Here is a 14320-nt window from a genome sequence, read left to right as displayed (position 1 = left end):
TTCATGATGGGGACATGAAGAATGGAGGTTAACATTAATGATTGTGGAGGTTAAGAATACAGCACGACACTGAAATCATGTAAAATATTTAGAATAATATTTCTCAGATATCCTTTTGTTATGAATGTTGAAAGTAAATTATCATGATGTGCTAAATCTTTCAGTCATTCCCGATACATCAGTTGCTATGGTGACACTTCTCAGTAAAATAAAAACTCATTAGTTTGGTTGAGAGAAACTGTGAGGGATCAATGTGTGTTTAACAATCTCTACAGATGTATAATAAGGTATAATCCATTCTAGAAATGAACTTAAGTTATTCTTATATTTTTATTACTGTATATTACACAACCAACAGCAAATGAGATATCGTTAGGAATTAAATATTTTATAGTTTTACAATAATTTCAGAATGCATTTCTCAGATATGTTGTTTGGGAGACTCTGCGTTGAATTTCATTAGATATTAGCAATGAAAAAACCTCGACCTCGGGCTCAGTAATATTGACGGAAGTTTGAGCGAGAGGGGTAGTAGTCCTACAAACTAAGTGCCCTTCCGCCACACAATATAGTTCTAATTTTTTATCCGCTGAAAAAATCGCCACGTTTATTTTGTGCCACCATACTTTCTCGTGTAACTACTCATGTAACAATCTTTAAATAGGGAAAACATGGAAGTGTTTAAGTGGCTTCTAAATGCATCCCTGTTTGGATCCTAAGGAATGAATGGGGCTAGGCTAAATGCTAACACAGTCACGACGTGCTTTACAAAGATTAAGTGCACGCATTGAAAAAAAGATAAATATGTGTTAATTCGTCCAAGTTGAGGTAAGAACATAGTAAAATATTGAAAAACTGTGGTGTTTTCCTTTAATTTTGCACCGCTGTTCATCCTAAAAAAAAGCTGTTTAGTTCCTGGATCTATGAAGCCCATAGATCCAGGCGCAATATGTTCAGATTGGTTAACTGTCCAGTGTGTTGTGATTGGCTCTTTCGAAAAAAGCCTCCTTTGCTGCATGCTCCCGGGGGTAGGGTTTATGTAAATGTTGGGGTTTGTGATGTCACTATACCAGGAAGAGGCTCAATTGTAAGCATTCCAGTCATTCGCTGTAGTTTTTTTGAAGCGATTTCTGTTAAAGGGGCCATGGCATGAAAATCTGACTTTTCCATGTTTAAGTGCTATAATTGGGTCCCCAGTGCTTCTATCAACCTAGAAAATGTGATAAAGATCAAGCCAGTAACTTAGTTTTGGTAAACCATTCTCTACAAGCACATTTGGCTCTCCTTATGATGTCATAAGGAGCTCTTATTATAATAATACCGCCCCTTAATCTGCACTATCCAACCACAGCACTGCCATTTAGTGCAGAGAAAAGCACAATTGAGTTTTAATTGCAACAAACCACCATCATTGTGATCAGAGTTTGAATTTAATCAGTTCATTTGCATTTTAAAGGACACACCCAAAATGGCACTTTTGCACACACCTATAGCAATTTAAACATGCTATAATAAATTATTTATATGGTATTGTGAGCTAAAACTTCACATATGTGCTCTGGGGACACCAAAGATTTATTTGACATCTTAAAAAAGTCTTGTGCCATGGCTCCTTTAAGCAAATATTTTCTATTGCATTTGAGCGTTATAACTTTGCAGATGTCTCACACTAACTGCAGTTAAATTTTTTTAAATCCGAACCAACATCACCTTTAAAGCATTTACCTATGTTAACAAATAGCCTACAACCTTATTGTAAAGTGTTACCAAAATCTTTATATCATTATTTTGGAGCCATTTGCAAACACACAAAGCAACTTGTCAAGCAATTAATAGAATAATTATTGATGCACAGAAAAAGTTTGTTATCATATAACAGCACAGTGTGGTTTATTTGTAAAGGCTGTGCTGTTGTCGATTTAAAATCTTAACTCATAATTCATTTCAATGTTTCTTAATAATACACATTAAATACAGTTTCCTTAACGTTAAAACCCTTCCTTGTCAAGTACACTTCAAATAGAGTTTTAAAGGAGGGAACTACTTCTGTTCGTGAAAACTCTCATATCTCTCAACAAAGCAAACAACCTTGGCTTCAACAAATGGTTTGATGAAGAGGCAGTGACTGGCTTTCCACATCTGCAACTTTAGCATGTGTCAAACAAAAGTGAGTGCGTGAGAAGTAAATGTGCACGAAAGCAAAGTAAATTGAATCGCATTCTTTAATGTGCAACCAAATACTCAACGTATACATGAATGCACACTGAAGACAAAACACTGAGGCATACATTAAATGAGACTGCAACCTAATCTTTCTCTGTACATCCACTTGATTCATGAGTAGAAAATGCATTTCGAGATGAGATGAATCCAAGCACAGTTTTTCCTGCAAACACTGTAACCACAGACTAAGGTCTATGTGTTAAATTTAAACACATACATGCGCTGAAAGAAAACCCATTGGCATGCAACTACAAGAACAGAGAGTGTCAAAAGGCCAAGCTTAAAGCAGGCAATGGTTCATCTAACCACATGACCCGGTCTCTTAAAACTGATTGGTGGAGCAAGTCTTTATAAACAGATCCCTCTGGCACAGTGCTGTACATCCGTTGGCCCAATAAGACACAAGAAGGGACTAACGCTCCTCTACATGGAAAAGCAGCAGTAGCACGGGAGGAATATACTCTACGTTACATACAGAGAGACAGAGGGAATGGCTGATGGGAAGGAGTGTCCCGCTCTATCCAGAAGCATTGATGTAAAGCTGACTCTGCAGAATGTAGTCAATGACTGGCTGGCTCAGGTAGTCCACCACATGACCATCGCCATGCTGAAGAGCCAGTCTGATGAAAACAGAAGCACAGTGTTAAGTTACCAGCTAGAAACAACTACATGCAATGATAAAGAAAATGAAAGAACACACACCTGCTCTTAGTTGAACTGACAACTGACATTGGGTGGTCAATCTCATCCTTTACCACAATAATATTGTCCTGTAAAAAGAAAGTGAAGCTATATACTGTAACAATCACCAATTCCTGATTTTAATCTTGGACATGACCTTACTCAGTCAATATTAATACATATGCGCTGCCGCATAATTCAATTTTTGTTTTTTGCAGAATTGGGCATGCCTGAATTTGTCTACCCACATACTTAGGGGAAAATTGATATAAATTGTCTTATTTTACATAAAACTTTGTGCTCCACAACTATACATATTCACATTTACTTTAATATATTCAGACTTAAATTTATATATTCAGACTTACATTTATAAATTCAGACTTACATTTATATATTCAGACTTATATTCAGATTTACATTTATAAATTTAGACTTATATTTATATATTCAGACTTAAATTTATAAATTCAGACTTACATTTGTATATTCAGACTTACATTTATAAATTCAGACTTACATTTATATATTCAGATTTACATTTATAAATTCAGACTTATAACTATATATTCAGACTTACATATATATATATATATATATATATATATATATATATATATATATATATATATATATATATATATATATATATATATATATATATATATATATTCAGTCTTAAATTTATAAATTTAGACTAACATTTATATATTCAGACTTACATTTATAAATTCAGACTTACATTTGTATATTCAGACCTAAATATATATATTCGGACTTAAATTTATATATTCTGACTTACATTTATAAATTCAGACTTACATTTATATATTCAGACTTACATTTATAAATTCAGACTTACATTTATATATTTAGACTTAAATTTATAAATTCAGACTTACGTTTATATATTCAGACTTACATTTATATATTCAGACTTACATTTATAAATTCAGACTTACATTTATATATTTAGACTTAAATTTATAAATTCAGACTTACATTTATATATTCAGACTTACATTTATAAATTCAGACTTACATTTATATATTCAGATTTAAATGTATAAATTCAGACTTAAATGTATATATTCAGACTTACATTAATATATTCAGACTTACATTTATAAATTTAGACTTACATTTATAAATTCAGACTTACATTTATATATTCAGACTTAAATTTATAAATTCAGACATACATTTATAAATTCAGACTTATATTTATATATTCAAACTTACATTTATATATGCAGACTTACATTTATAAATTTAGACTTACATTTATAAATTCAGTCTTACATTTATATATTCAGACTTACATTTATAAATTCAGACTTACATTTATAAATTCAGACTTACATTTATATATTCCGACTTACATTTATATATTCCGACTTACATTTATATATTTAGACTTAAATTTATAAATTCAGACTTAAATTTATAAATTCAGACTTACATTTATAAATTCAGACTTACATTTATATATTCTGACTTACATTTATAAATTCAGACTTATATTTATATATTCAGACTTAAATTTATATATGCATACTTACATTTATAAATTTAGACTTACATTTATAAATTCAGTCTTACATTTATATATTCAGACTTACATTTATAAATTCAGACATAAATTTATAAATTCAGACTTACATTTATAAATTCAGATTTAAATTTATATATTCAGACTTACATTTATATATTCCGACTTACATTTATAAATTCAGACTTACATTTATAAATTCACACTTACATTTATATATTCAGACTTACATTTATAAATTCTGACCTACATTTATAAATTCAGACTTATATTTATATATTCAAACTTACATTTATATATGCAGACTTACATTTATAAATTTAGACTTACATTTATAAATTCAGTCTTACATTTATATATTCAGACTTAAATTGATAAATTCAGACATACATTTATAAATTCAGACTTATATTTATATATTCAAACTTACATTTATATATGCAGACTTACATTTATATCTTCAGACTTACATTTATAAATTCAGACTTACATTTACATATTCAGACTTACATTTATCTATTCAGACTTATAACTATATATTCAGACTTAAATGTATATATTTAGACTTAAATTTATAAATTCAGACTTATATTTATATATTCAGACTTACATTTATAAGTTCAGACTTATATTTATATATTCAGACTTATATTTATATATTCAGACTTATATTTATATATTTAAACTGGGTCACATTTGTTCTGAACATTTTGCATTGATTTTAATATAGTATATATACTAGTATAATATAGTAAATAGACACTCAAGTCTTGTTACCATACCTTGTGCTTTCTGAGCACAGACGAATGATTCATTATCCTCTCTGTGTCGACTCCATCTCGAGGAACCACCACAATCCCAAAATCCCCAACAATCACCTCCATCTAAAAGAATAATTTGATTTAATTTGAGAGTTCGAATGATAAGAAAGTACAATACTATGCTACCAATTTTTTGTATGCTAAAAATATTTTTCAAATGGCTAAAAGTCAGCATTCAATCCAATTTCCTAATGCACATTCATGTTGTTATTGTTCACAATTCATCAGCGCACATTCCAAAAAAGAAACAATGTTCTTAATCTTTTATGAAAATGCTTTTGAAACAATTTTCCTTATCAGCTTTTATCTTTAGCCTCTCATATTTTAGCCCCTTCCCTCCAACCACCTGCCATATAGATGTCTTTTCATAATCCAATCATTTTGCCGTGGAAAAAATCAAATCCCATTCAACATTTTTGTTCTAGTTATGAAGTAGTTTTAAAACAATGAATGGGTACTGAAAATACCTGAAATTCAATGTCTATCATATTTAACAGTGTTCGTTGAAGAATGAAACATATCTTACATCAATTTCATTCCACAAGCCAGGGATACAGAAAGACTCCAGGAGATCACTGCCACACAGGAGCAAGATACGTAACTCTAAACAAATCACAATCACAACAGAATACTCTGATAAAAAAGACATATTATATAATTAAAAAAGTTTACCTTCATGTCTGCCACTTGTCAGTATTTGATATATGATGTTATTACACACTCAGTTTTCTCAATCCTTGGGCAAGTTCAAGACTGTCTGATCATTACTCAAAGTAACAAGCAAAGGCTGATTTGAAAACAAAAAACCAAGGCAAGAGAAATCAAATGTTCTCACCGATTTCCTCGTAGCGCATTGCAGTGCCAAGGTTGGCATTTTCATCTGTTCAGGAAATAAAGATTTCAGAGGTCACACGGATGATTGATTAATCAGAAGTCACCATAGTCATGTTAAACTGATGCACATCCACTATGAGGGTATGAATAATTCAAAACTACATCATTAAAAAAAGCAAGGTTTTCACATTATACTCCAAAGCTCCTGTCTTCAGATTTGACATTACAAATTAAAATTGACTGATAAGAAGATATTCTTTAACTTGAATTACTAAATATTAGGGCAGTCAATTTATGTTTGCAAAACATTATGTGAAAATATGTATTTTTATGTATATTTGCCTTCTATCATAAAATACACCTAGTAAGTAGCCTGGGTGCCAGCCGAACTTAGCCCCGCCCACAACATTGTAGGCTGGGAAATTCGGTCTGGGGTCGCTCCATTGCGGTGCTACTATGCTCGAACAAAAACTGTTCGGTCCAATCAAATTGTCAGGGAGGGCTTTATACGATAATGGACAGGTGACGTAATCAACCACGTCACCAAAGACCGCTTGTGTTGAATCCGTTTACAACGGACTAGAATTTTGAGTATGACAATGTCAGGCTACCTAGTGAGATCAAGTAGCACAAAATGAGACAAAATGCAGATGTTTTCTAATTACTTTTTACTTACTGGTATTAGTTATTAATTGGAGTGTTTTATTTTTTATTAATCAACAAATGTATCTAAATAAGCCAAAATTTTCTATTTTTTTTCCATTGATAGCTAAACGTAACTTGGTCAGATAGGGCAGAAGTATAAACACATGACTATGTGTTTTTCCTCTAGAGTGGGAATAAACAGGAGTATATCCAAAACTTACCAACAAAGGTAAAACGCTCCATGTGCGGGCGAACACAGCAAATTTTACCCAGACTCTCACTCATCTTTCCCCACATCTTAACTGCAGAAAATAACACAATCATAAAACGTCTAATCTTCAAAGCTGTGGTCAAAAATACCAAACATCCGACCATTGAAAGAATCACTTAATAGCCACAGACTTGTTAGCTGTGTTTTGGTAAATAGGAGAAGTCCCATTTTGTGGTTGACCAATCACAGGAGTTGTGGAGGGCGTGTTCACATTGGACAGAATGCATCCTGTCACTCTCTTCAGACGAATAGACCAAAATAGGTAACATATATAAGTGTATATAAACATCTATAAACTCGGACCATGTTTACGAGTCACGACGACTAACCTTCATTAAGTCTCTGTGATGCTCCAGAACGCTACAGGTGGTCTGCCAGGTGTCCTGATAGCACTCCCAAGGATCCACTCTGCAAAAGACCATCCGTCAAAACTCTACAATACTACAAATATAACCCAATGATGCTGAAGTTCACAATAGCATCTTACAAAGCATTCTTATGAGTGTGCCACCTTTTCATATTTTTATTGATTGACAGTTACCTGATCCAATCAGAAGAATGAACTGCCAGCTGACACATGGTCAGACGATGTCTGCTCGAGACAAGGCCCTAGACAAGCACAAAGAAATCACTACTCTGTGAATCCTGTAAATACAATTGGCAATCTACCAATGAACAAAATATGTGACCCAGTGTGTAAAAACCAAGCTAAAGTCATTTTCATCCTACATAAAGATCATTATGTGAAAATATAACCCTGGTATATTTAATACTGACTGATGTCAAAGATCAAAATCAATGTGAAATCAGTAATTGAAATCAAACTTTGATGCTCAAGGAGACTTTAGGGTAATTGGATTTTACAGACAGAGTCACATATTTGAATGAAAACTGTAAATGACATTTAAAGGTTTAGTCACTTTTTGCCTCATGAAAAATATAGAAACATAAAGCACGAAAAAGTAAAGGAAAACCTATTTGATCAACACAAACATTAAAGGATTACTCAATTTTCTTTTAAAAAATCCAGATAATTTACTCACCACCATGTCATCCAAAAGTTGATGTCTTTCTTTGTTCAGTCGAGAAAAAAATATGTTTTTTGAGGAAAACATTCCAGGACTTTTCTCATTTTAATGGACTTTAATGGACCCCAACACTTATTAGTTCTAATGGAGTTTAAAATTGCAGTTTCAAAGGACTCTAAACGATCCCAAATGAGGCATTAGGGTCTTATCTAGTGAAAAGATTGTCATTTTTGGCAAGAAAAATAAAAAATATGCACTTTTAAACCACAACTTCTCATCTATCTCCGGTCCTGTGACGTGCCAGTGCGACCTCACCCTAACCCTAACCCTAACCCTTAAAAGTGCATATTTTTTATTTTCTTGCCAAAAATGACAATCGTTTCGCTGGATAAGACACTTATGCCTCGTTTGAGATCATTTAGAGTCCTTTGAAGCTGCGTTGAAACTGCAATTTTAAACTGCATTAAAACTGTTAAGTGTTGGGGTCCATTAAAGTCAATTAAAATGAAAAAAATCCTGGAATGTTTTCCTCAAAAAACATATTTTTTCTCGACTGAACAAAGAAAGACATCAACATTTTGGATGACATGGTGGTGAGTAAATTATCTGGATTTTTTTAAGAAAAGGGACTAATCCTTTAATGTTGATCAAATTGGTTTTTCTTTACTTTTTTGTGCTTTATGTTTCTAAACCTTTCATCAGGCAAAAAGTGACTAAACCTTTAAATGTCATTTACAGTTTTCATTCAAATATGTGACTCTGTCTGTAAAATCCAATTACCCAGTCTCCTCATGGCGTGTCACATGACCGGAGGAAGACAAGAAGTTGTGGTTTAAAAGTGCATATTTTTTATTTTTCTTGCCAAAAATGACAATCGTTTCGCTAGATAAGACCCTTATGCCTCGTTTGAGATCGTTTAGAGAGTCCTTTGAAACTGCAATTTTAAACTGCATTAAAACTGTTAAGTATTGGGGTCCATTAAAGTCCATTAAAATGAGAAAAATCCTGGAATGTTTTCTTCAAAAAACATAATTTCTTCTCGACTGAACAAAGAAAGACATCAACATTTTGGAAATCATGGTGGTGAGTAAATTATCTGGATTTTTTTTTAAGAAAATGGACTAAACCTTAAATTCTGAGGGCGCACGAATGCGAAGCTCGTCACAACATGTATTTAGCTCGTCATGTGTGTGGCTCGTCATGTTGAAATATGTGTTCGCCGTGTCATGTAAACTTTTTGTGCAACACGTCATGTCAAAAAAAGTGTCTGCTGCAGACACTTTGAAGGGGTTTATAATAAAATCTCACGTTTACCAGATACTCACGTAATGTCATATGTAATCAGAGTTTAGTGTTAAGTTAGTGACTTGCCAGTATTTTCTGAATGCGAGTGTCTCTTAATCATACATCCTTTCGACGCGCGTGCAGCAGGCACTTATTTTGACCTGACACATGATGCACATACGTTCACATGACGCAACAAACACATGTTTTGAGTTTCTACCCCTTAGAAGAGAAGTCACCGGCCGCCACTGTTCTCATGATCAGGCTTCAAAACACACATGCATTAGACATAAACACACTAGACTTTAACCCTTCCTTAACTATAACAGATTCTCTTACCGGTTTGCCATAGGAGTCATGTACAGGCGAGATTATACCTCCAATCACAATGAAGCGACCAGTCTTGTGTAGATACTCTCTTGCTTTTTCTGCAAAACAGACATGGTTACTTGATTATCTCATGAATAAATTATAATTGTGGCTTGGATTCATGTTTTATAAGACACGCGATCGAATCAATGAAAGTAAAACAGGACCTTTTATTTGGAGCAACGGGTGAAAACGAAAGCAGTAGCACAATCTCCTGTAAGCATCTCTGTTTTAAATTCACTGATAACTAAGATCTGATTTCTCTCGCATGCCAAGCGTTTAGTTTTTTGGCTCTCAAAATGCATTTGCTTCAACTGTAATAAAACCTCAAAACCCCATCAAACTATTGAACCACAGAAATCAACAGAATAAGTCTCTTTTTGGGGACTGAGAAGATGTGTAGAAAGATGAAATAATCTCTTTACGGAAATAATGCCACTGCTACAAGAAAGAAACTAGGACACAACAAAAAGCAGAGCTTACAATAAAAGCCAACATTGACTTTTTAATGAATAAAATGCTTACATCTAGTCTAGTCAAGTATTTTATTGGATACATTTACAGTCCGTTTAGCAGAGCCTGGAGCCATTCCCCGCTGCTCAAAAATGAGCCACAAGCCCGTTTTCATTTTTATACCGCAATGTATGCAAAGACATGCAGTAAGAAAGCAAGGCTTAAAATTTAGGTCATGGACACGTGGATTCTGTGAGCTTTAGAGGGAAACAGCAGACGTGTATTGATCTAACTGGGGTGGTACTCTTCATCTTGCTTAGGCTCGGGATAATAATAATACAGCTGATTGGATTAAGGAAAGTACAAAGCACCTAAGGTTCTTTCTCATTATGTTTACTGACACAATGAATAGTGGAGATGGACTACAATGGATAAAATCTCTCTCTGCACTCTCAATCAAATTCACAGCTAATCTTAAACACTTAGAGATTGGCTTTATTTTTTTAATGGGGTCCCAGAGACCCCAATGCTATATGTAGACAAAGATTAAGTCTGCGTAAAGAACCTTTTGTGAAACAAAAAAGCTTATTTGGATGTTAAATGTTATTTATTGAATTTAGCCAAAAATGGTTCTTCTGGATTTTCAATTGTGTAAAATGCTGGGTTGTTGTTACCCAACCATGGGTCAAAACAACCCAGCATTTGGGTTTAATTTGGTATACACCTTCACAGCAATGCCATTGAAGAACCATTTGGTTCCTCAAAGAACCATTCAGTCAAAAGTTCTTTAAAGGTGCCGAAGAATGCATTGAAATAATATGTTGAATTGTTCTTTGATATATACATAGAAGTTATGTGGCTTTATAAAGTGCAAATATTATCCAGAAATGGTTTTACATGTCCATTTACACCCCCCCCCCAAAGATTTGTCATTTGAATGAAATGGTCTATTTTTGCCCTATTTGAAAGGGTCATGAATAATAATGTTGAGCTCTCTGATTGGCTCGGCTCTGAGGCTCATGCCAGTAGCTCACATTAGTAAACATGTCGGAGCATACATCTCGCCTGTGACACCACAGTCAGTGTTATGTTGAGATTGGTCTGTTTTCCAGCAGTCTCTTGCATGCACAATGTTTACATAAAAATGATGAAACAAACGCGTTTGAGGCTCACAATATGTCATTAACATGTACAGATCTCTTATTATTCATCTAAGGCTAAATAACGTTTTTTTATTCTATGGCACCTTAAAAGCACCATTGTCATATCTTTTTATAATCGAAATAATTTTTTTACTTTAAAGAACCTTTTTTGAAGCAAAAGTTTTTTTCAGATGTTCTTATAAAAACCATCCAGCCAAAATGCTCCTTCTATGGCATTTTGAAGCATTTTTAATATTCTTTTTTTTATGACAACCCAACAGTTGGTACTATCCAATATTTACCCAACCACAGTCCAAAAACATGCAGTTTATGTCAACTGGAAATGTCAAATTGCCCCTAACTTGTGTATAACCAGTCCTTGCCGTGAATAGCCATAGGTGCTGGAATGGTTTCCAAGCTAACATTTTATTTCTAATTAATTCTTAAAAGAGTATGATGACGTTTCAGCTACTGAGGGGACACCTAGATCCCAAACAGAACATGATGCTTAATTCAAAAGTCTGGGGAAAATCCAGTGATGTCATAAAAAGTGAGCTGTTGATCGATTTAATTGTTTTGGTTTCATTTGATTTGTTTGTAGATGTGTGGTGCGGGTACAACTATCATCAATGTTCTATCCTATAGCCGCCTCACTATAGTAAACTATTATGATTTTACTGTTTTTTTGTAACAAATGAAAAAGCATGAGGTCTCTAATAAAACTAATACTATTTCCCGAAAGTACAAAATGACGCATGAAGGTCGGACTATAAACTCTCAAAAGAGGTTCATATTCGTGTAATTTTAATCTTAACATCAGAATACGATAAATCTATATGGTGGTTATTGTGGTCTTGCTAGAATATAGACGTACCGGCATGTGAAGTATCTCTCGCATTATTAATGATTAATGTTTAGATATCATAGCCTGTAAGTTACATGTCATATATATATAAAGTCTGATATCATCTTAGATACACGTGTGCTCCCAACATCTATAAAATTGTGAATGAATCCAGGTGTTGTTTACTAAAGCCAATCGTCTTACGCCCGATGTGTTTTCATCATTCAGGCCATCGCCCATTTCAGCACCTCGCAGTGGACAGCGCTCACCAATACCAATCTATTACAGACATGATCATCATCACGCGTAAAATTATCACACAATTACATACAACAAATTTAAAACACCCATATGGGACGAGCATGCGATCCTTTAAAAAAAGGCAAACAGCCTACTTACCGAACATATGAATGTGTCCCTTCGTGATGGGGTTGAAACTTCCACATGACAGCAAGATGACATGCGTTTTAGTGTTCTCCGTCATTTTAGTTGTGATGGACCGTGATTTTTTACATATGTGTCCAGTGTTGAGGCCTTTTGTTGTGTTGGGAGCGCGCAGCAGAAGGCGAGGTTCATTGGGCTGCGGCAGTCAGGCTGAGCGTCACTGACTGGGAGCTGTTCGTGCGCATGCGCACGCCCGGAGGAAACAGCTCATGATGACTCCAACCTGCCTTCTAACATATTATTCACATCTGGATTATATAACGTGTTCGCGTGCCTCTGATCTTAATTTAGAGTGGACCTTGTCTTAAAAATGTGTCTTTGGATAAAAAAATCAACTTGTTACATCTAATTACTTTAAAAGTTTACATTTTTTTACTTTGATCCAAAGACACATTTATTCAGTGTGTTATGCCTTATAAAGTGTATTGAAATGATACGCCTGTGAGAAATCTGAGAGAAATGCATGTCATAAAAATTTCAAAGTAACCATATGAAAATGCTCAATAATCCTTTACAGGTCGAGATTTTAGCTATATAACTCTTTATTGCGGTAAAACCAACAAACATGTAAATATAAATCATGTTGCAATCATTTCCAGAGGTATCTAGATGATAAACTAATTTAGATGGACCAAAATAATGCTACTGTACATATAAAATGCAACAACTAGCGAATAAAACAAAGCTTAATTAATTGAGTTAAATTATTTCTTATGTAAATTTGCTTTTGAAACCGCTACAAAATATAAGAAGAGGCGTGTAGGCCTATAAAATTAACTAAACAGTGTTTAACAAGAATTTATTTTTTATGACCTATGGTCTAGATTCATGTGTGTTCTAATGCATGTCAGTACAGCAAATTGGTCTCCCTTGTGGATGAGTTGCAATGTTTAGTGTTTTAACAACTCTAAAAAATACAATAAATATTGTGATACATACATGTACAGTACAAGAGGGTCAAACCTAAACCTGAACGGTTGCCTCCACCTTAGACAAAAAGCACTGTATTTGTTGCTCTGAGGCCATTCCTTTGTCATAGTTATCCGAACTGATCATAAACAGATAGTGTACATGCAAAAAATTATGCAAAATGAATTAACACAAATCCAGATACTGACAACAGCTGCTAGGAATAATTGCTGCTGTTTTTATTATTATAAAAGAACTTTGTATACATGCATCTGCTAAATAAATACACAATGAATCTCAGCAGACTGCTAATAGCACAATGATAAGACATTTGATGTATAGTTTCGACTGACATTTTCAATCACAAAATGTGATTTGCTGTGTTCAGCCTAGTTATGTTCAATTTGATCTCTTTTAAAGGGACAGATTTTACATTTTACTCACATCATTGGCATTGCATCAGAGATATGTTAATGTGCACAATTTAACACCGACCTTGATGACAGGCATTTGAATTTGAAACGATCCAGTGACTCATCAAGAGCAAAACAAGATTTCGTAAGCTCTTAAACATGACTGTTTGTTTCAAATGAAAACAATATTGTTCAGCCTAACAAACTAGCATTATATTTGAGAAGCTAAGCAGTATTTTTGTTTTCTGCTTGGTTGTATGTATTAATACAATTAAGGATTTCTAGTCCTTTATATTCTCATCACCATTTAATTTTTACTTAAAGATGCAGTGTGTAAATTTTAGCGGCATCTAGTGGTGAGGTTGTGAATTGCAACCAATGGCTCAGTCCACTGCTCACCCCTCGCT

At 33.6% G+C, this 14320-nt stretch overlaps 1 protein-coding gene across 1 annotated transcript; it reads right to left on the bottom strand.

Moving 5' to 3' along the window:
- Window positions 1–2204: 2204 nt before the first annotated feature.
- nmnat2 (nicotinamide nucleotide adenylyltransferase 2) lies at window positions 2205–12769 on the bottom strand. Its single transcript, XM_055201752.2, has 11 exons — window positions 12547–12769; window positions 9679–9767; window positions 7569–7636; window positions 7357–7435; window positions 7148–7265; window positions 6978–7058; window positions 6113–6157; window positions 5804–5880; window positions 5239–5340; window positions 2926–2993; window positions 2205–2843 (listed from the first exon to the last, which is right to left on the bottom strand). Exons 1-11 carry the CDS (start codon window positions 12629–12631, stop codon window positions 2741–2743), a joined length of 915 nt encoding a protein of 304 aa, XP_055057727.1. The 5' UTR covers window positions 12632–12769; the 3' UTR covers window positions 2205–2740.
- Window positions 12770–14320: the final 1551 nt, after the last annotated feature.

The sequence above is a fragment of the Misgurnus anguillicaudatus genome, chromosome 2, assembly GCF_027580225.2.
Source record: "Misgurnus anguillicaudatus chromosome 2, ASM2758022v2, whole genome shotgun sequence".
Lineage (NCBI taxonomy): Eukaryota > Metazoa > Chordata > Actinopteri > Cypriniformes > Cobitidae > Misgurnus > Misgurnus anguillicaudatus.
Note: the sequence above shows the minus strand (reverse complement) of the source record. Positions and strands in the feature narration are given on the sequence as shown.